Raw genomic sequence first — 21,432 nt, 5'->3', positions numbered from 1 at the left:
CAGCATGGAAGCTAAGCAGGATATTGCTGTGGGAAGGATCAGCAGCAAAAGATATATTAGCCAATTGAAAACGGTGCAGCTAAAAAAAAACAGTATCGGTTTAAGTGTACGCTACATTTGGAATATTTTCACTGCTATACTTTTCTGGCATACAGCTTTTTTCCATTGGAGGACCTCCATTAATAAGACAAATATTATTCTTTCCAAACAAACTAAACTTCATGGGTGAAATTGGTCATTTTAAAGAAAAGAAGTTGCTGGTCTACCGCTGTTTTATTGTGTGACATTGATGTTTTAAACAGACAGTTCGGATTCACTGAATTTACACAATAACTGGGGATGGGAACTAATAAGTTTTTATTTATACTAATGCCAATATTGTTTCTTCTTATAAGTCCAATTCCAATTGGTTCCCTTCCAGTTTCTTCCTCTCTGCAGTGACTCTTTGTTTGGAAGTTTCCAAGCATAGATGCATGAGTTTGATGTCATTGTTTTGAACTTCAAACTGTCAGAAAAACTTGCCAGCATCAATAAAAGGAATTGATAAGCTCGGCGTACAATATCGATGGATTGGACAGTTCAGCAGCTCAACTGGAACTAGCTCTCGATTCCCAACAAACAAACAAACAGGTAAAATGATCATTTTTGCAATTGAGTCTGGTTGAGCATGAGAGAGCATTTTTTGGCTTATATGATGATGGTTTCCAGCTGTAGAAGGATGTCTGAGGGCAAGGTTAAGTGGTGAAAATATTAGTATAGTGTACACCGATACTGCTGGCCCCGTCTATATTGTTTAGCTTCTACACTGGTGCTCCTCTCTGCCATCTACTGGAGGCAACACACTGACTATGGATAAGTACCTCATGCAGCCCCACTTTAAATAATCCAAACTATTCCTTTAACTGAGAAATCGAGGATAAAGAGGGAGAGAAAGAGGAGGTGCTTTGTACGCTCAGGAGTCTTATAAAACTTTAACTTAAATTTGGGGGGGTGTAGCACTTTTTTCCTTCTGCTTTTCTTTTACTCAGTGTTCATTTTACAGTGGAACGAAACGGAGAGATTTGATGAAAGGAAAGAGAGGCTCGGTTTCCCCTCTTTTCCTACAAGGCTGTGATTTTGTGAGGTTTTTCTCTCACTTTCTCCACTTTCTCCCTCTCTCTGCATGTGTGTGTGTGTGTGTGTGTGTGTGTGGAGGCCTGTGGTAGCCATGTCTTCCCTTATAAGGAGTGGGTTTGGGAAGAGTTGGTGAGGAATGAACAGAATTACAGCGCACACTCTGAAAGAAAGCTGCCCACTAGAACCATAAAGGGTTCTTCAGCTTGTCCACATAGGAGAAGCCTTTTTGGTTCCTGGTAGAACCTTTTATAAAGTCTCCACTTGGAGAGTCCTCAATACACCCACCATAAAACATTATACCTAGAACCATCTGTGACAGGTTTCATTAAAAAAACCCCTATGAGAGATTCTACAACCTTTTTATGATGTAATGGTATCACCCAGAACCCTCTCTGGGGGTTCTGTCCAGCACCTTTCCACCTTCTAAGGGTGCTAACAAGAACCCACCCAAGGGTTTCTACCTAAATCCTTTTTTCTATTCCAAGGATTTCATCTATAACCCACCCAGGGGTTCTACTGAGAACCCTTTAAATTTTAAGGGTTTTATCTAGCACTGATCCAGGGGGTTTTTGCTGAGAACCAGTTTATATTCCAGGGGTTTTATCCAGCACCCACCCAGGGGGATTCTACCAGGAATCCTTTAAATTCCAGTGGTTTTATCTAGAACCATCCCAGGGGGTTCTACCAATAACTCTTTAAATGTATTAAATAAAGGATTTTATCTAAAACATTCCCAAGGGTTCTGTGGGGAACTTTTTATATTACAATATAAAGAACCCTTGACGAACGGGTTTTTCTCCTTGAAAAACTCTCTTTCTCCCCCAAAGGGTACTTTGGATGAAAAGGGTTTTCATTGGAACCCTTGATGAACATTTTCTTGAAAAAAAGGCTTCTTCAGAAGCAAATGGTTCTGAGGTAGAACCTCTGCCCCTCTGGAAGAACCCTTTTAGAGCCCTTATTTCTAAGAGTACAGTCACGCCCCTTTTTCTTCTGCTGCTGCTTTTTCCCAGCTCTCTAAAATCTATCTATATACCAGTCTGTCTGTCTGTCTGTCTGTCTGTCTGTCTGTCTGTCTGTCTGTCTAACTGTCGTGTGTTTCTGTTAAATAAATGTGACAGCTGAAGTGCTTCTTCTCTTCTCTCCTCTGCTCTCGCTCTTTAAACTCACCACTGACCCTGATGCTGCATCACAAAGTGACTGATTAGGGTCAACATTTCACTTTGGCCTTCTCTCCTCTTTCTCTCTCCCCTCTTGGCTGTTATTTTATTCATTCTTTCCCTCATTTCTTCCTCTCTCTTCATCCTTACTTATTCTTGTGTTTTGCTTTTCTGCATATATACACACAATCTGAAGCTATTTTCTTCCATCAGCTTGCTCTCATTCTTTTGGAAAATGAGGGATTTACTTGTTTCTTCCACTCTTTCCTCCTCTTCACTATGTGCTTCATCCTCCACCTTTATCCTCAGAGAAAGAAGAGAGAGTGTGTTAATCTGCTTGTTGTCTGATGCCTGAGTGGGCGATGCTTTCAAACTGCTCACGGTCATTACACACGCACACACACGCACGGACACACACAAACAGCATGACCACTGCCTCTAACATCATGTCTGTGTGTGGGCATTATCCTGCACTTGCCTCGATGTGTGTGTGTGTGCGTGTTTGTCCATCCAAGTGTGTGTGTATATGTGTTTTTGTCACAGTGTGTGACTGTTTGTGAAGGGGGAAGCGTGACTCACCCGGCGAGTGCAGAATAAGCGAGGGATGAGATGGAGGAGTAATAAGAGAGATGGTTAATATTAAACGACAGATGAGCAGCGGCCTGAGGGGAGGCATGACGACGAGCGGATGGAAAAATTGTCACCATATTCACAAACGGATTTTCGCCTCTTCTCTTCTCTTCTCTTCTCTTCTCTTCTCTTCTCTTCTCTTCTCTTCTCTTCTCTTCTCTTCTCTTCTTCCTCTAAATATGGTTTGTAATAATATAGACTGCTCACTGAACAACAAAGATCATTAATTTGTTTTTCTATAGACGTTTCTTTTCTGATATAGAAAAGTCATGATCAGTGTTGGGCTGCCTTTTGCAATGTAATTGATTATAGATTAGTTGATACCATGTTAAAGATATAATAAGTAATGTAACTATTTTAATTGCGTCATCAAAATAATGTAACCGAGCAGTCGCCAAGTGAAATATGGAGCAAAATTATGAGTGGACACAAACATACAAATGACATGGTAGGGTGAGAGGTACTTTATTTTATGTAATGTATGCATTACATGCATGCATCAAGCATTTAGATGTTGACTGCATTTTCAGTGCTAGTAAACAAACTTTACACTGTACAGTAATGTCAGAGCCTGCCGTCTGTCGGAGCTGCAGCACCAGCTAGTGGTAGGCCGCTGCATAGAGCTTTGGGGCGACAGTTAACTAACATTGTTCATGAATAAATTATTGGTTTAACAGACTAGTATTTCTGCTGCTGACTTAGTGAGGGTGGCAATGTTTAATGGTATAGTCGAGCAATTGTGCACATCCCTAATGGCCAGCTGCCATGATGTGGTCGGCTGGTCGCAGGCGTGGCAGTATAGATTGATTCACCCGGCAGACAAGAGGTGGTGCAGATTCAAACAAGAGAACACAATGCTCAATTTTTCATTTGAGCAAAACAGGGACAGTTACTTCTAAGCCATACCAAATTTGTCCCAATGGCTTAATGCCGTACGCCAAAAGAAGGCATTCATGCACAGTGAAAATTTAAAAAGCAACAGAGTGAATTTTAATAATTTTAATTAGTAAATGTAATTTAATTACATATTATTTCTCAGTCACCGTAACAGAGTGCAATTACATTTATTTTGTAAATTAATTACGTAACATGTTAGTTGTTAGTCCCCAACTCTTGCCTCCATGCTACTTAAACTGGGTCTAAATTAAACCATGAAACTTTGCTTAAAGCAGTGCTGTAATTCAGTGATTCCCAACCAGTCTGTAAGGGGTTGCTAGGAACGACCAATTGGGAACCACTGCAGTAAAGGATTGAGCACAGGCCAGTGGTGGTTGCAGCTTCTCTGTCAGACTCTCTGAACTTCATATCAGGTTCTTCCACCAGCTTCGTGGTCATGAAGAAACAGAAGACAGAAAAGAAACAGAGAGTGTGTTGCTTAAACGTTCAAGTGGGCGGAAAAGAGAATGCAGTACAGCTGATTGTGATCATATGGATCCTTGGGTTTGTTTCTTACATCGGCCGAACTGAGAAAAATACAGATGGATGCTGATGAAGGCTCTTGTTAGCAGCTTGTTGTGAGGAACTTGTCACATCTTGTATTTGCATTTATTGATTTCACAACCAGAGTGGCTGCTAACGTTGTAATTTGCAAATGACGGATGATAAAGAGAACAAAATGTTTGCAGTCTGCTTACAAGTCATTTTTTGTGCAGAAGCATAAAACTGATGTCTACCTGTGGATGTGCTTAAACTATCTCTTTGGCCTTTTGTTAAGGGATAAACTCTGATTTTCAAGTAACCTATTTACTTAAGTGATGGCAACAAGATTTCTAAATGTCCCTACTAATAAAATATGAGGACTGTTCAGTCAGACTCACAAGTGTTGATTAGTTGAACATCCCTGGGATCGAGATCATTTTCCATCTTGCACTTGTTTACATCAGCTTGATGAATTTATGCGTCCCTCCCTGAGACATCTGAAGGAAAGATTTATCATCTTGATTTGTCTTCTTGTTTGTGTGTTTGTCACATTAGCACACAGTTTAGATTTGTCTTCCTCTCTTGCTAGTTTATCATTTGAATGTGAACATAAACTGAAAACTGCATTGTAAACATACTGATGAGCAGTTTTCAGTTTGAAATTGGAATTAATAATTACCTTAATTTAGTGTATTTTGTGTTTGTGCGTCATACAAACATGTGAATGTGTCTGGTACATGTGTCATGTTTCTGGCTGCACGTGTATTTGCGTTTCTGTCTCTGTTTAGAGGTGGTGGCCGACCCTTTCGGTCCCATGTGTCCGGAAGTGTTTGACGGGGTCAGAGGTGAAGGAGCCAGAAACGACTCAGCAGAAACTGAGAAGAAAAACACGACTTGTGTTTAGACCCTCTCTCTGTCTCCTCGTCTTTTCGTCCCTCCTTCTGCAGTATTTCTTCTGGACACAATTAACTCACTGTTTTCTTCAGCTTCTTTCACCGCCTTCTCCTTATCTCCCTCACTGTTTGTGTTTCTTTCTGCTCGCTTCCTTTTATATTTCACTCCCTCTTTTCCTTCCCTCGCTCTCGTGGTCTGGCATTTCTCTGCTCTACATTCCAGCTGTGTGTGTGTGTGTGTGTGTGTGTGTGTGTGTGTGTGTGTGTGTGTGTGTGTGTGTGTGTTGTTGGGGGGGGTGGAGGGGGAGTTACTGGCACAAGCCCCTTGTGTGTGTGTGATTTGAAGTCTTTGTATGTAACCTTTTGAAGTTGTGTGTGTATGTTTTTACTGTATTTGCTTGACTTCATGCAGATACACCCTGATTCGTGTTTCTGTGAGCATGACTACTGAGGCTTTGTGTGTGTGTGTGTGTGTGTGTGTGTGTGTGTGTGTGTGTGTGTGTGTGTGTGTGTCTGCAACTCTGACATACTTTTGGATGCATGATATGACTGTGTGTGTATGTGTGTGTTTTCCTGACTGATTACAATATAATGATGGCTGCAGGCATGAATGTACGTTCTTTTAATGAAATAGCACATGAAATATATTTTATCCTACACAAATGTATTTCTATAATAAGTATGGATGTGCATTATGTTTCTCTTTGTCTATCCTTCTGTGCACATATTGTTCATTTTCGCAACTATGGCTGCAACCAATGATTAATTCCATTATCATTTAATTCACTGACTGTTTTGTATTAATTGATGAATTTCTTTGGCAAAAGGCAAAGACAAACTTTTTCATACAGCACAACTTACACACGAGGCAGTTAAAGTTTAAGTGTTTTACAGACATTTCAACTTCACATGGAATTGGAAACAATTAAATAAAAGAAAGTTTTAACCTGGAAATTTAGAGGCAATCCTGATATATGAAAAGACACTAAAGCGATAAAAACAAAATGTGACATTTTATTAAAAAAAAAAAAAAAGATAATTAAACTTAGTTAATAATTATTTTACTGTTAAACAATGATATTATAATAAAAAATGATTTCAAATTATTACTAATGCTATAGTTTATGGTGTTTTATTATTAGTTTGTGTAATATAAAATAGAAATTGTATTTTGTCTTGCAGCTGATAAGAGATAATAATAATTACATTCTGATTACATTAGTAAACTATTTTATTGTTGCACACAACAAACAAACAGTGTCAGTTATAGTGATACTGATAATTAGTAAACATTATTTATTATTATTTAATTGTTTATTATTAGTGAAATAAGTTCTAACTAAAGTTTAATTAACTAACAGTTTATCATTTATCAGTGATGGTTATTGTAAAGTCTTACAAACAGTGTTAAAGAGTGACACACTAGAAGGCAGCAGGAATAACAGGATTTTAAGCTTGTTAGTTGCTGCACACTTTAGATCCTCTGGTAATTTCTAGTTATTAAATGAAAATGTCTCAGAAAATGAAGGCACAATATGACACATTGCAAGTTACTAGAGTGGGTGTCTTTCAATTATTTATTTTGTCTCTACACCAGTCAAAAAACCCACAAGGATTAAGTTTACAGTGAGATGGAAAAAATGAAAGCTGCAGATTAGTACATTTAGGAAAGCAGAACCAATACTTTTTTGTATTGTTTGCTTCATAAAGTGGTTAAAAGAAATAATCAGGAAGTGAATTAAAATAGTTTTCAGTTAATCCTCTGTTGATCAACTATGAAATCAGCTTTGTATTCGTGCACTATTCAAAACAATAGAGATTTTAGTGCAAACACTTGCATATTTTCGTGGTTTGGGTGGGTCAGTGTTTGCATGTCTCGGCGAGGAATCATAGTTGGCGTGGAGACAAAGGGATTAAACCAGAGAGGGAATATTCAAGGAGAGGAAAAGGATGCTTCTTCTTCTTTAGGGAAGTCCTATAAATGTCAGAGTTGGCCGTCATCACGTATGTGTGTGTTTTTGTGTATGAGTCAGCAGACCGACCCACTCACCCACACAAACCCACGCAGAGATACAGTAAGTAGAGAAAGGGAGTAAATATATATATATATATATATATAAAAATGTTTGTCAATTTCATTTTATTGCAAAATCCGTCTCATGAGAAATACAGAAAGATGAACAGAAGTGGACGAGACAAAGCAGGAGATGCGCTGCCCTGGCTGTCATGCAACATAAAGCAGAGCTATCATAAAAGACAGTTGCTTTGATATTATCTAATTAACTGTCATCCTGTTCTTTTAGTGTGTCTGTTTGTGTGAGCCTACACTGTATTTGTGTTCCCTCTATGCAGCTTCCTCTGTTTCTCTGCTCTTTTCTCTTCTTTAATATCTAAGAGTTGTTTTTCTTTGCCTCCCTGCTCATCTGTCTCTTTCTGTTTCCTTTAATCTCCTTCTTTCCCTCGTCAGTGTTGATTAACGATAGCTGCAAGGGAGCGATAGCAATCTTTGCCTTTTTTAACCTCTTTCCTTTCTTTGTCTTTTCTCCTTTTTTTGTAATCTCCTGTTACCTCTGCTCTCATTCATGCACTTTCCCTCTCAGCACTTTGCTACCTGTATTATTATTATTTTTTCTCTGGAAATACTCCGTGACTCATGTGGCGATGACCTGGCTGTTGTTCTGTTCAGGTTATGTGTGACGCATTTTAAAGAAGCCTGGGGACATCACAGTGACAACACACGCGCACACACAGTTTGTGACAGCACACATACACACGGTTTAAACTCTTTAGTCTGACTCAGGGGTAGTCATGTCATGTTGTCCTCAGCTGTGATGGCAGTGATACTAACCTGCCAACACACTTTTATAACACACTCAGTCAATGTGACATATACATGCTGTCTCAGCTGCTTACACTCACACACATTGCTTTAAGACCAGGGTTTATGTACATTGTGAATTGATCCAAGTGCAAATTAATCAAACTAAGTGATTATAAACAAACCAAAGTAGTCAAGTGGTGTTTTTTTGTACAGCTCAACATCACGCTTTGCCTCTTTTGGCTTTACAGATCCGCAGCGATATCCATTTGGGATGCATCAACATTTTATTTCCCAATACCAAATACTGATCCATCACTAGTGCTCACTTTTTCCCAGTTTTAAAATCTGTATATTTCACTGTGTGGATTACATTGAAATAATTTTTATGTAAAGTAAAATGAGGTCACAGTTTACTGTGGCGCTAAAAAAAAAAGAATATGGATCCATATCCGGTGTTTCAGATCAGTTCATCCCTACTTTAACAATTCCAGGCCCAGCCTAAAATCTCCAAAGCCTCTTTCTTTCACAGATGCACTGCAAAGAGCTGCGTTTGTGAGCACAAATGTGTGCATCAGTTGCACCAGCTTAACCCTGCCAGCTCTCTACTCCAAAGCGAGGGTGAGCCACATGTGTGAATAGGACAGGTCATTGTGGAGGACTCGGGGTGAGCGAGTGGGCTTGGTGCTCTCCTCTGCTTGCCTGTATATTGCTTCCCACGCTTTCATTGATCATTTTTTTCATGCAGACTATCTGCCAATCTGTATCAGCCTACACAAGTCTATTTTTTTTTTTACCTCATGTTTTAATGCATTGCTTCGTCATCTGTGATGTGAAAACATTCCAGACACAGAAAGTATAAGAGTCTGTTCAGGTGTAAAATTACAACACAACATGTCTCTCCTGCTGGGCAGGCAGACCGGAGCCGCACTACATTTCTATCACCCTTCTCTGCCTCCATCACTGTTAGTTTGTATTGATATCAACTAAAAACAGTCACCGTTGCAGATGAGTCTTCCTCCTCTTAAAGCACTCTCAGCAGGAGCCAGCCTTTGCATAAACAATGCAGCGTATTTCCAACATGTCTGAAGAACACTTCTGATTGACTGATTTAATTGCCATTGAGCTGAACTGTACATTGTACATTATGTCCCTGGATATGTCTAGTCACTTAAACTCCTGCTTCCATTCACTACTAAAGTTTCATTGCTATTTTGTATTTTCATAGTCTGCCTTTTGCATTTCGGGTCCTTCTTTTAGGATCATGTTAGCAGTTTGAGAAGGCTTAGTAAACCCATACTTCTGTATCCCCAACATATCAGTAGCTAGCTGTTAACAAGTACTGTTTGCTATTCTTGTGGAACTAAAAGGTGTGAAGGAATCCGGGAATTTGTGGAACTCTAATGTGCTGGAGAAAGGTTTGCAGTGTGGGTGTAAAACTTGGTGGCAACAGTTTGCCATTTACCTGGAATATTTGATGACCACACAATAACCTTTTGTGGTCACGGGCCACTGGGCCATGGTTAATGTCGAACCTTGCATTCATTCATTCCTTTCCAAGTTGCTAATCCTTATCAGGTTTGCTGTGGATACAGCAGACCAAGTGTCCGTTTTGCCAAAGAGCTCCCAGGTCACCCGGGAGATACACTGTAATCCCTCCAGCGTGCTCTGGGTCCACTATGGACTGTTCTCCCAGTCGAACATGGCCAGAGAACATATCAAATTACTACAAACCAGTTGACACACTGGACTGAGAGCCTTGAGGGGCCAGGTGTCTGGGTTGTTGGGCAGTTTCTTGCATTGCCTGGTCTGTAACCTAACCTTCATAGAGCCCTTAAGTTTGGAAAGGGAAAAATCTCAACTTCAGGTACAATAAAGGTTAAGTCGATACTACTGATTAACAACCTCTGCAAATGTTTTATAGTCCTGTTGTGCAATAGATCAGTAAAAATCTAACTTCAGCTTCAGACCAGCTTCAGTTAATCTCGTACATTTTAACTCTTAACTGAGCTTCTTTCTGTCCCCGCAGCATTACCAGTGCACCATCCAGGCTTTACAAGATGAGCTCAGAATCCAGCGAGATCTCAACCAGCTCTTCCAGTCTGACTTCTCGGAGTCCGCTCTCCTCGGACAGTCCATCCCCCCTCAGGAAATGACGGAGGAGAACTTCCTGCGTCTGCATGGAGAGTACGAGCGACAGGTGAAAGAGCTGTTCCTCTTGAGGAAGACTGTGGAAGAAATGGAGCTGAGGATAGACACACAGAAACACACGTTAACTGCCAGGTAAAGATAAAAACAGAAGTGTGAAATTTACTAGGTTGCATGATTTCAGGGGCTCCTTGTTAAATCTATTCTTCTCGAACAGGGATGAATCCATAAAGAAGCTACTGGAAATGCTGCAGAGTAAAGGCCTGTCGTCACGGGCAACCGAAGAGGACCATGAACGAACAAGGCGACTGGCTGATGCTGAGATGACCATCCACCAACTGGAGGGTCTACTGGAGCAAAAAGACAAGGAGATGCTACAACTCAGAGAGGTGTGTGAGTGTGTGTTTCTGCAGAAGAAGAAACAAAGTGCAATGAACCATTCCCATGTGTGTGGGTGTGTGTCTTTGTCTACAGCCAGATGTGAGTGTGTGCAAATCAAACCGTGTCACATTCAGGCACGGCCCTTGGCCGCTTCCACTCTTGGCTTATAATTCAGTTTTAATGCAACACAGAAACATCAATACACACACACACACACACACACACACACACACACACACACACACACACACACACACACACAAATACACAGGAAGACACACTTTATCCTATTTTGTCTAGTTTCCTCTGCTCTGTTTTCTAATGTCTTACTCAGCTGTTTTAACTCTCCATTCATCAAAGTGTTTGTTGTTTCATACAACAGCTCCCTCTAGTGGTGAGATGTTATTAATGAACAACAAGACTTCAGTGACAAAATGTGTATTTCAGTCTACATAATAATTTTGATGGTTTTCAATACGTACTCCATGGACACATTTATTTTCAGAAGCAATAACTCACACATTTTTATTGCTGACAAACTTTAAAGTTCATTTTCGACACACACAGTTCTAAATAACATATTCCTCGCCTTAAATATATTTATTAATCAATGATTGATAGATAGCCTGTATTGTCCCAGGAGGGAAATTTGTTTTTACAGTCTGCATCTGCTCACGTCTCACTAAAAAACACACAAATACATGAAACAGATATTATAGTCAACGAATAGAGTTAATTTCTTTTTAAGTTATGTTTTGGGCTTTTTTGCCTTTATTATATAGGACAGCTGAAGAGCAGACAGGAAACAGGGTGGAGAGAGGGGGGTGACATGAGGCAAAGGGCCACAGGCGGGAATTGAACCAGTGTACAGGGGGCAGATACTCTACCAACTGAGCTACAGGGCTGCCCCGAATAGAGTTAATTTCTTGAGATGGTGTTTTTACCTTTTGACATTAAAGGACAAATACAGTATATGTTTGATAATAATATTCATATTTAACTTACAGTTTAAAAAAAGTCTCAAAAATACAGAGTTTTCCTCTTACCTGTAGTAGGGCGCCGACCTCTACTGGATTGTAGGGGCAGATTCTGAATCCAATGTTAGCGAGTAAAAAAATTCCATATGGATATATTGGCCAATATTCTTTATTTGTATATGTAACATCCAAAATGACATCAGGGCAATGAAACAGTGAACTTTCACTGGTATTTTTTAATAAATATAAATAAAAATAAGTACAAAAAAAACTACAAATACTACAACTTAAGTTAAAATCATAAAATGCAGCTTATAAAACTAAAAAGATAAAAAAAAAAGAAAAATACAGAAATGAAAACAATCTACATTATGTTCTGTTAAAAAATATTGGATAACATCTTCAACGATACCATTATAGGCCATTATCAGGTCAATAATATTGGACGTCTCTACTTGTCTTATCTCCAAAACGAGGCACTCACACCACAACAGTCTAGATGGATAAATAGCTCTACAGCTAAGAGGAAAAATACATTACATTTTGAAAAATACATTATTTTCGGACGAACTGTCCCTTTAAACCGTCACCTTTCTCGTCAAGAGCCACCAGGTTGTCAACTGTGTCAGTTACGCCGAAAAATATAAAAACAACTGATCTCAGTCCATCCTGTTTTCATGACCAGCTCCGGATGCACCCTGGGCCACAGCTGCGAGGGAGAAATAAACACACAAACAAGAGCAAGTGATGCATCATTAAATGTATCACAGGCAGAAAATGACTGAGAAACAGAGTCAGGAGGCAAAATGATTTTCTTTTTTTTTACAGAAAGGGTTTAATGGCCTGTATTGCTTCACATTGCATCAGTTTGCTGTACAGAGTTTCTGTTTTTTTTTGGACACTATGTGACAACAGACATTGTTAATTGCAAAGCAGAAGACACCTCAGGAAAACCGGAATGAGATCACACAATATCTAGAAGAGAATTTCAGTAGAGGTTAAAGTGAAATTTTACAGTAGTAAATAATTTTGCCACAAGTGTCTATTGTGTGTCTATTTGTTTTGCAGACTTCCTGATGCACTGCTGACACGTCTTTTTTGGACATTGTTCATTTCATTAATTAACAAATCAGTCCTTGCAGCTTCTTACAGATAAAAAATGAGCAGTGTTTTTCAGAATTCTTCCGAGAGGAGATGAAGTGCAGGAATAAAAAGTGGGACTCCTGAATCTGAATCTGAATCTAAGCTACTGAATTCCTAATTTCGACATTCAATTACTTGGCTATAATCACTGAAAACTCAGTGAAATTTAAATACCATTTACTTAAAACCCATTTGAAACAAGAGTAAAAATACAAAGACTAAAAAAGTAGCTCTAGCTCGGCTATTCAGTCTTTATTCAGTACTAGGGATGTAACTGTGATACTAGTAACTGAAAGTAAAATAATACCATACTAAAAACTCTTTTCCTTATTTCTTTTTTTCTGTAATGAAATAAAACAATGAATGCTTAAATTGCTCAGATGCTACAAAACAAGAACAGTGCAGCAGTCAGTAGCATTTAGCTTTTATTAAACTAAATGAAAATAATAAAATAATTAATCATGTAACAATCATGTAGATATAGTCACAGTCCAGTGTATTTCTGAGACATTTTTTATTGTCATATCACGATATTTGATATATTACATTTTATAATTACATATACAATATAAAACACAAAATCCAATTATGGCTTGTCTTTGTTTCCATACTTTTGAATTGGCAGCTTCTGTTATAATTTGACCTGTAACACTCCTCAGGAAATGATTACCACAGAAGAAGTCTTTTTGAGTGAGTGTGTATTTGTGGTGTTTATGGTGGTGTGCATTCATAGTATTCACTCTTGCGCCTTAAGCCATGGCACCATGCTATCCCTTTCACTTATATGTGTATTTGAGCTTCCCGGCTCGTGCATTAGCCGTCTTTGTTAGCCTCTAAGTGTGTTTCCTCCAAAGAAAAGCAGTGATGCATGCATGGCTATGTTCCTCCCCTCTGCTTTCATTCCCTCCCTCTCGCTCGTAGTCTTTCTCCCTGTCCTTTCTGTCTCTTTTTGTGCCTGTACATCTACACTCCCCCTTCTTTCACTCCCCCCTTCATTTGACTACTGACTTGTGATGTGGTAACATCAGCCAGACAGATAGGATTGCGCTGTGTAGCTCAAATTAGGGTGGTTAATTAAGTTCATTTTAGAGTTTTTTTTGAGAATTTTGTGAGTTTTAGGAAAAGTTCCTGCAGGATTTTTATTAGTTATGTATCTTAGTCATTATTTTGTGAGAAGATGCTGCTGTAGGAGACTGAAATAGGCTTTCTGTAGTTAGATTCTCATGATCTTCTACATTTCAACTGAATTATTTGTTTTAATTTGGACATTTTTTTTTATATTCTAGACCACCGTTTCATTTGAACCTAAAGGCTTCAAAGCGGGAAGCTAATTCATTGAATTAACATAATTCCTAGCTGTCAGATTTGATCATTCATTCACATTTGAGGCTGAAACGGTGTCAGGTCAGTTAGTTCCAGGCATTCCTCACAACTTCAAGGATGTGGGATGGACGGATCGACCCAAGAAGGCTTAAAGCCAGCGGCTCTATGAGAGGGAAACAGCTCCATCCCGCCTCCCCCTCTATCCCCATTTCTCCGTCTTTTCCTGTTTCTCCCTCTATTCCTATTCCACCTCCTTTCCATGTGTCTCCCCCCTACCAGCCATCTTCTCCTCATTTCTCCCCCTCACGCCATCGTCACCCACTGTGTGCCTCTCCCTCCATCCCTTTACCTTCCCCTCCTTCCCATCGCCACCCCATCCATCCCATCATCCTCCCCTCTTCCTGTCCTCCCCACTATCCCTCTTACATCGTTGCCTCCTCCGTCCATCCGTCCCTCCAGCGCTCTCCGTCCTTCCCCGTCCCCGCTCCAAGGCCTACGCCCTCCATTCAGCCCTCCCTCCATCCCTTTCCGGTTGCCGTTTCCCCCTGTCCTGCCTCACGACCTTCCCCTCCCTCCATCCACCCCTCGCTCCAGCCCTCTGGGTCCCCCTCTCTGTCGTCTGCTGACCATCATGGTGTTTGTGTCCCTCAGGAGCTGCACAGGAGATATGAAGCAGCTCCAGAGTCAACCAAGACCAAGGCCTTGCAGACAGTCATTGAAATGAAGGTAAGCATGTGTTAATTGTTTCATGTGTCTGTGCTTTGTATCAAAATCATTTTATTGTATAATCTGAGCAACTGTGCCATCAAAGTAAGTCCACTAAAAGTGCTTGTTTTTGCCACTGACAGGCTCAGATTATTATCATGTGTCTGACAGTATGATGGAAAAGATCCTTGCAGAGATAGACCTTTTTTTAAAGAGTAAGATCCTTGTTATTTACCAGAAACAGATGCTATATTACTCTGTTCTCTTTGTTGCTTCCTCGATCAGTTTGTAGCGTTTTAAAACACCAAAAGTCACACAATAACACAGACTTACTAACTGTGCAACACAGTGGTAGGATAGAGAAGCAGAATTACTGTTTTTGTCAGCGGAGTTTGGTTGTTTTGAACAGTGCGATACACCAATAAATACTTTCTGCTCAAACAAAACATATCTTATTCTTTCGAAAAGGTTTGTCTCTGCAGTGATTCTTTCCGTAGTGTTGTCAGACATTTGGCAAACAATCGGAGCCTGTCAGTGGCAAAAACAAGCTCTTTTAGTGGATGTACTTGTGTGCAGTTGCCTGATGGGATTACGTGCAGCTCTGTTTTGCTTCTGCCAGCTGCAGCACTTTCGCTCCACTCTGAACTATTTTTAAGAAAACTGTTGTCCCCGTTGGTCACGTAGACACAAAACACTGGAAGATGCAAGTCCAGGTTGAAAATACTAAAGTTACCCTTTAACACTTTGAAGCAGTCACAGAATCTTTGCAGGATGATTTTAAACAGAAAATTTAAATTTTTAGTTTCAAACATGAGTTAATCAACATGACAGATGTATACACACACATATATTTTAGACATGTAATCAGATGTTGTGACACATATTCATATCAGTGGGTCTTCTTTTTCTCCATGTTGCTCCGTTCAATGCAGCATGTCAAATTAAATATAAATATTGAGCACCCAAAGGTGAAAATGATAGCAAGCCTGCTTCTTGTAAAAGTGCCTTTGTTATTAAATAGCTGTGTTCATTTTCTATCATAAAATCTTGTTTTTTCCTTTACTAAAAGCATGTGTGGTCCTATCACGCTTATTTACTGTTGCATATGCATGTACATATGCACTGTTTAGATGAACTACCTTTAATGTGCAGTTTCAAACATGCTTTTTGGAAATTTAAACACAAATCCACAACTATTTTAGTGTTTCATTAAGCATCATTTTTATCTGCAACACTTTAATATTTAACATGTAATAATATGCTAAACTTAAAAGAGCAGAATAGGAGTTTTCCCCTGATACCAAAGCAATTATCAAAGCTCCCAGTATAACTCAAATTGCTCCCTCTGGTGGAGATGCTTCTGCAGTTGGCCACAGATACTGTATCAGCTGGTAACAGGTGTTCCTGGCAGCTTCCTAAATGTTGTTGAAGGACTAGATAATGCAGACATGTTCACATGAGTACAGTTATTGTTCACTGTCAGATTGTATGTTGTTTGTACTGAAGATCAAGGCTGTAAATTCTCTCAGTAACTCAGTATTGGCCTTTCCTGCCATCATACAGTATGATCCAGTCTATCTGATGTTACCTTTCATATGGACTTTCTTTGATTGAGTTTCCAGCTCTGCTCATGTGTCAGAAATATCAAAGGAATATATTTCATTCTTTTGATAATATTCATGGCCCAGGTACAGTAAATCACACCTGGCCTCTCCTCTCCTAACCTGAGCATGTTGATGTCCTGCCAGGATGCGAAGATCAGCTCGCTGGAGCGCGGCATGAGGGAGCTGGAGGAGGAGGTGAACATGCTCAAGTCCAACGGGGCTCTGAGCAGCGAGGAGAGGGAGGAAGAGATCAAACAGATGGAGGTCTACAGATCCCACTCCAAGTTCATGAAGAATAAGGTGACACATTCATACACACACACACATCTGCTTGTCTCACCTTTTTGTTTGGAGGGATTGTAGGATTTTGCCGGAAAATAACTCGACTTCTCTCCTCTTGACGGATACAACTTAAGTGTCAAGAACAAGAGTTAGTGTGGGAGCTACACTCATAAAAACAAAGCAGTTCCTCTGTCATAAATTCAGTAGATTTGTTTTTCTCTGTTTGCTTCCTTTGCTTGTTTTATTTGAAATATATTTGTTTTTGTATCTCTAGTATAAAAGGAAGCAATTTATACGTATTTTTTACAGTACATTTTCTTTATTTCATTTCATCATTGTTGGCATGCATTCAGAATCAGACCTCAGGTTTGTTTGTTTCACATAGAAAGGTAGAATTTACCTTGATTGTGCATAAAAATAAACACATTATGAGAAAATACAAATAAAGATGAAAACAAGTACTGCAAGTCAAGACGCATAAATAACATAAAAATAATTTGTACAGTATAACCCTTAATTAAAGGGACAGTTCACAGTTCATTTTATCTTGAGTAACCAAGTCATAATTTCTGAAAAGAGACATTGTTGTTGAGTTTTTAAAATGAATTTAAAAAAAGCAGAGTGCCATCCAGTTCCATTATATACAAGAGAAGGCAGACATCTTGACAAACTTGACAACACACACCAAAACTATATAGATGAATAAAAAGTGCTATACATAAGCTGAAAATGAAAGAGTTTTGTGCAGAAATGAGCAAAATATTGACCAGGGAATATGAAAAAGTTCACACTTCTTATATGTTTATGGTAATACTCTAAATTAATCATTAAATGCACATATCATAAACATGGTTGCCATCTTAAAATGTATTTAGGGCCAGATGCAGCTGTGTTGCAGCCCTGAGTCAACAGTTTTAATTACCACAAACCTTCATGTGATTTGTTACTTAAAGCTACGACGAGGAGTTGGAGGCCCATGTGAACAGTAGCAGTATTGTTTCCACCACCATAATCACAAAATATGACATCAAAAACAAAATTAATTTAAAAAACTTTCTAACTGGCTAACATAACACAGATGTACGCTAACACAGATGCTGTAAATCATTTAATTAGATTTCAAGGAGAATCCAGCCCCGTGGTAGACATTCATAACAACTGTACAGAAATAGCTGTGCTTCTCGCTGATGGTCTTGTTTGCTTATGTACATCATATAGAGCCAGCTGTATTACATTAAGACTGTTTCTTACCCAGTTAAAAGCTCATTATGAACCAAGATAACTGCTCACAAGCTAAGATGTCTTGGATATGCCACTGTGAAAGTATTAATACGTGCATAAAGAAGCTGTAGAAACAGGTGACAGAAGTGTATTTAGACTAAAGCTGCAATATCAGTATCCTAGATTTTTTTTTTTTTTGTTTGGTTAAGAACTGCATTTTATGTAGTTTTCAATTAAGTGCTTAAATGTCTGAAAATTATATTCTACAAAAATAATTTTTCTTCACTTAAAAGTTTTATATGGTTCATGTGAGAAGCATACAATAACAGAGTATAATTTATTCATCTTTTTAACAACACATGGTAGTACTGATGGAGAGTAGGATGTACAGTCGGTGGTTTTCATGTATTATATCAGCATGTGAGGTGTTTGGATGTGCCGCATGTGGTCAGAGTGGCCAGCAGCGACCGTGGCGGCTGATTTGTTGTGGTCACAGTGACGCCCTCCTCTCCTGCCAGGTTGAGCAGCTGAAGGAAGAGCTATCGCACAGCGAATCAGAGAAGGAGGAGCTAAGGCAACGAGCCAATGAGCTTCAGCGGGAGGTGTCTGCAGTAAGAGAGATGCCTCTGTGCTCTTTCTGTCTTTCTTTGCTAGTTTCCTTTCTTGATCTTTCTTTCTCCCAGGTTGACTAATGGCTGATGGCTGCTGCCCAAGTAGATTCCCAGTAGAATCCCAGTAGAGTGACTGTGTGTTCAGACAGCAGTAAGCAACTATAACTCTCAAATGCTATTTGGTCAAAGCAGCTGAAACCAAATACTCTTTTAACATGGTAAATCCATACACTTTGCTGTATCGTCGCCTTATTTTCTTGTAATTTTGGGTGTTTGTTCATATGATAAAGGAGATCTTTACTTCCTGTTCTGTCTGTGATCAGTGGCTGTTGACAGTAATAGTTGTTTCAAGTAGTCTGAACTCTACGATTACAGACTTCCAGCTGAGAATCACTCCGCTGTGCTACAGTTTGCATATCTCTAACCTGCTTCTTTTCTTCTTGCATGAGGTTCCTCTTCAACTAGCGGCTTGGAATAGTGTGCTGAGGGTTTTATACTGTGTGACTGATTTTCAGGAGTGGTTTGGGTCCATTCTTTTAATGTGTCATGTTAAATTTACTCCCAGAGTTCAGCTCATGGAGTTGCCAAAGCAGGGTTGGGGCTTGGATTTTTCTAAATCAGGGGCTCACTTCAGGAGCATTTGAGTATAAGACACATAATTTCCTGCATTCTGATGACTTTTTATGCATGTAAATAACCACAAAACCTACCTAACAGCAAATCAAGCTTTGGTGGAATGTTGTTTGTTGGGGAGGACAAGCCCAACTACCCTCAACCCTTCATTTAATATATTTTTCTCAGCCTGATCAATGCCTATATGGAACACAGTGTGTGTATGCCAGATAATGTTACCTTCCAACAATGCTTAGCTTTGCCAGCTAGTGCTAACCTTAGCTAACTAACCTTTAATTAACATTAGACAGAGCAAAGACCAACAGTAAATACATACTGAAGCAAATGCTTGCAACTACGTTGTGACATTAGTCAAATTAACGATAAGAGGCTCAAAGATTATATAGGTATGTGATTTCATCCAAGGTTTCTATTTTTGCTTTCTTGCTGATTGAAACAGCATCACTAATCTACTCATTATTTCAGATTAAAATTCCACTTGTTGTCACAGTGAAAGATGACAAACACGACTCGTTTAGAATCAGCTTTGCAGTTTTTGTTTGCTATCTGTGTTGTCCTAGACAAGTCTAACCTCTGCTCTTCATCACCTCCAAGCAGGGGCACTTGCCTGCGTAGGTCCTTTGGCCCCACCTTGTGGCCACAGATGCACTTTGCAGCTTGCTTTGCATTAGCTGAATGTTACAACACCCACACAGATCTTCCATCCTGATCAGCATCCTTGATCACGACTGGGTCTTCTTGGGTCCACTTGGGCACTATACATGTGCAAAAGGACATTTCATCATTTTGGGATAGCAGAAAGAATCGACCCCAACCATCTAGTACAGTACAAAGAAGTAGTTGGAAAGTACAGTTTATGTTGTAATGCTGCACTTATTTTGATGAGATGTGTGCCACACCATTGTTTGCTTTGCAGGAGAGAAAATAGAGAAAAGACTTGTCCTGTAGGAGGCCACTCACAATGCGTAGTCTACAAGTATTACTCCCTTAAAAGTAGTGCAACAAGTGCTCACTTAGTAAAGCTTGTAGTGGATTTCAATGTATTTTTCTATAACAGAGCACCTACCCTTCCAGTTCAAACTGTAACTGGTTCTTTCTTCTTTGTGTCTCCCCCTTTCTCCACATGTTGTGTGTGTGTTACTCAGATGGAACAGGCAAAGCAAGACCTGAGTCGTAAGGATAGCGAGCTGTTGGCTTTCAGGACCAAACTGGAAACTTTGAGCAATCAGTTTTCTGACAGTAAACAACACGTGGACGTACTCAAGGAGTCACTCACTGCCAAGGAACAGAGAGCCGCCATACTACAGACTGAGGTACAATTAATCTTCTACTAGTACTTGCTGCTCTATGCAATAGTACATTCCCACTTACTTTTAATTATATATGTATGTGTGCACAGGTGGATGCTCTTCGTCTTCGTCTAGAGGAAAAGGAATCTCTCCTCTCTAAAAAGAGTCAACAGATATCAGAGCTGACAGAGGAGAAGAGCACTCAGAGCGGAGAGATCACCGACCTCAAAGACATGCTGGACGTCAAGGAACGCAAAGTTAATGTGCTGCAGAAGAAGGTAAGAAAACTGGTAGTTAAATGAAAATATATTGAATTAACATTAAGGTGAAAAACATGCACATAATGCAATGTTAAAATCTCTGTGATCCTGTTAAACCTTTGGAGCTCAACCTTCGTTTCCTTGAGTTTGTTCTTGCACTGTTGCACTTGCTTTAGATCAACAGTGTTGAGAACTACTGTTGTGGATTGGATAGATTATTGCTGCTCATGCTACCTACCAGTACTTCCCTTTATTTTGAACAAACCACCGTAGTTGTAAAACTCATCACCTCCTAGTCGATAGATTAATTTCTGGAAACACTGTGATGAGACCAGCTAAATCTGAACTGATCAGGCTGTACTCAGCTATACTTGGTTCAGTTAGAATGAAGAGGAATAGCGATCACAAGAGGCTAAACAAGCTTTTATTCACAGTTAAAATGTTTCTCTGATTAGTACAGCTTCTATGGGCTGGTGTGAAAGCTGTCAATCAAACCCTGGTGTGGAACTTGTGGTTTCAGCCCGCGTCCAAGCGGACTCTGGTTCGGTTTGTACGTGGCGTGAAAGCAAATTAGACAAGCACAGGATTTTATGGTAGCAGATATGTGATTTTAGCATGATTTAAAAGCTGAACTACAAATAAATCCATCTGCTGAGTGTGAAAACTGTTCAGGAAGCAACGTTATAATTGATCTGTAAAAGCAATTGTATATTTATGCAAATCTTTGGTAACCATGGTAACACACATGCACATCAGTGTGGGAATGTTACCTGATTGATAGGTCAAAATCTGTTCAAACTGCTGTGCTTGTGTCTTGGACCT

General features: G+C 39.5%; 1 protein-coding gene across 9 annotated transcripts in view; it reads left to right on the top strand.

The window, feature by feature from the left end:
* Positions 1 to 21,432, top strand: part of LOC146306804 (ELKS/Rab6-interacting/CAST family member 1-like) — a 158,535-nt gene that overhangs the window by 29,645 nt on the left and 107,458 nt on the right. For 5 of the 9 annotated variants that reach the window (XR_014768956.1, XM_084710657.1, XM_084710653.1 and 2 more), the window contains exons 5-11: positions 10,063 to 10,316; positions 10,399 to 10,570; positions 14,657 to 14,731; positions 16,459 to 16,614; positions 18,336 to 18,428; positions 20,207 to 20,374; positions 20,461 to 20,628. Coding sequence is in view for 6 of the 9 variants with exons in the window: in XM_084710657.1 (XP_084566783.1) it covers positions 10,063 to 10,316; positions 10,399 to 10,570; positions 14,657 to 14,731; positions 16,459 to 16,614; positions 18,336 to 18,428; positions 20,207 to 20,374; positions 20,461 to 20,628 (1,086 nt within the window). In the remaining 3 variants the exon portion in view is untranslated. The remainder of the gene's footprint in view (positions 1 to 10,062; positions 10,317 to 10,398; positions 10,571 to 14,656; positions 14,732 to 16,458; positions 16,615 to 18,335; positions 18,429 to 20,206; positions 20,375 to 20,460; positions 20,629 to 21,432) is intronic. The other 4 variants (XR_014768957.1, XR_014768958.1, XM_084710656.1 and 1 more) reach the window with 1 other exon arrangement.

The sequence above is a fragment of the Lutjanus erythropterus genome, chromosome 22 (genome assembly GCF_056507025.1).
Source record: "Lutjanus erythropterus isolate fLutEry1 chromosome 22, fLutEry1.hap2, whole genome shotgun sequence".
NCBI classification, from domain to species: Eukaryota; Metazoa; Chordata; class Actinopteri; order Lutjaniformes; family Lutjanidae; genus Lutjanus; species Lutjanus erythropterus.
This window is presented reverse-complemented; position numbering and strand designations above follow the sequence as displayed.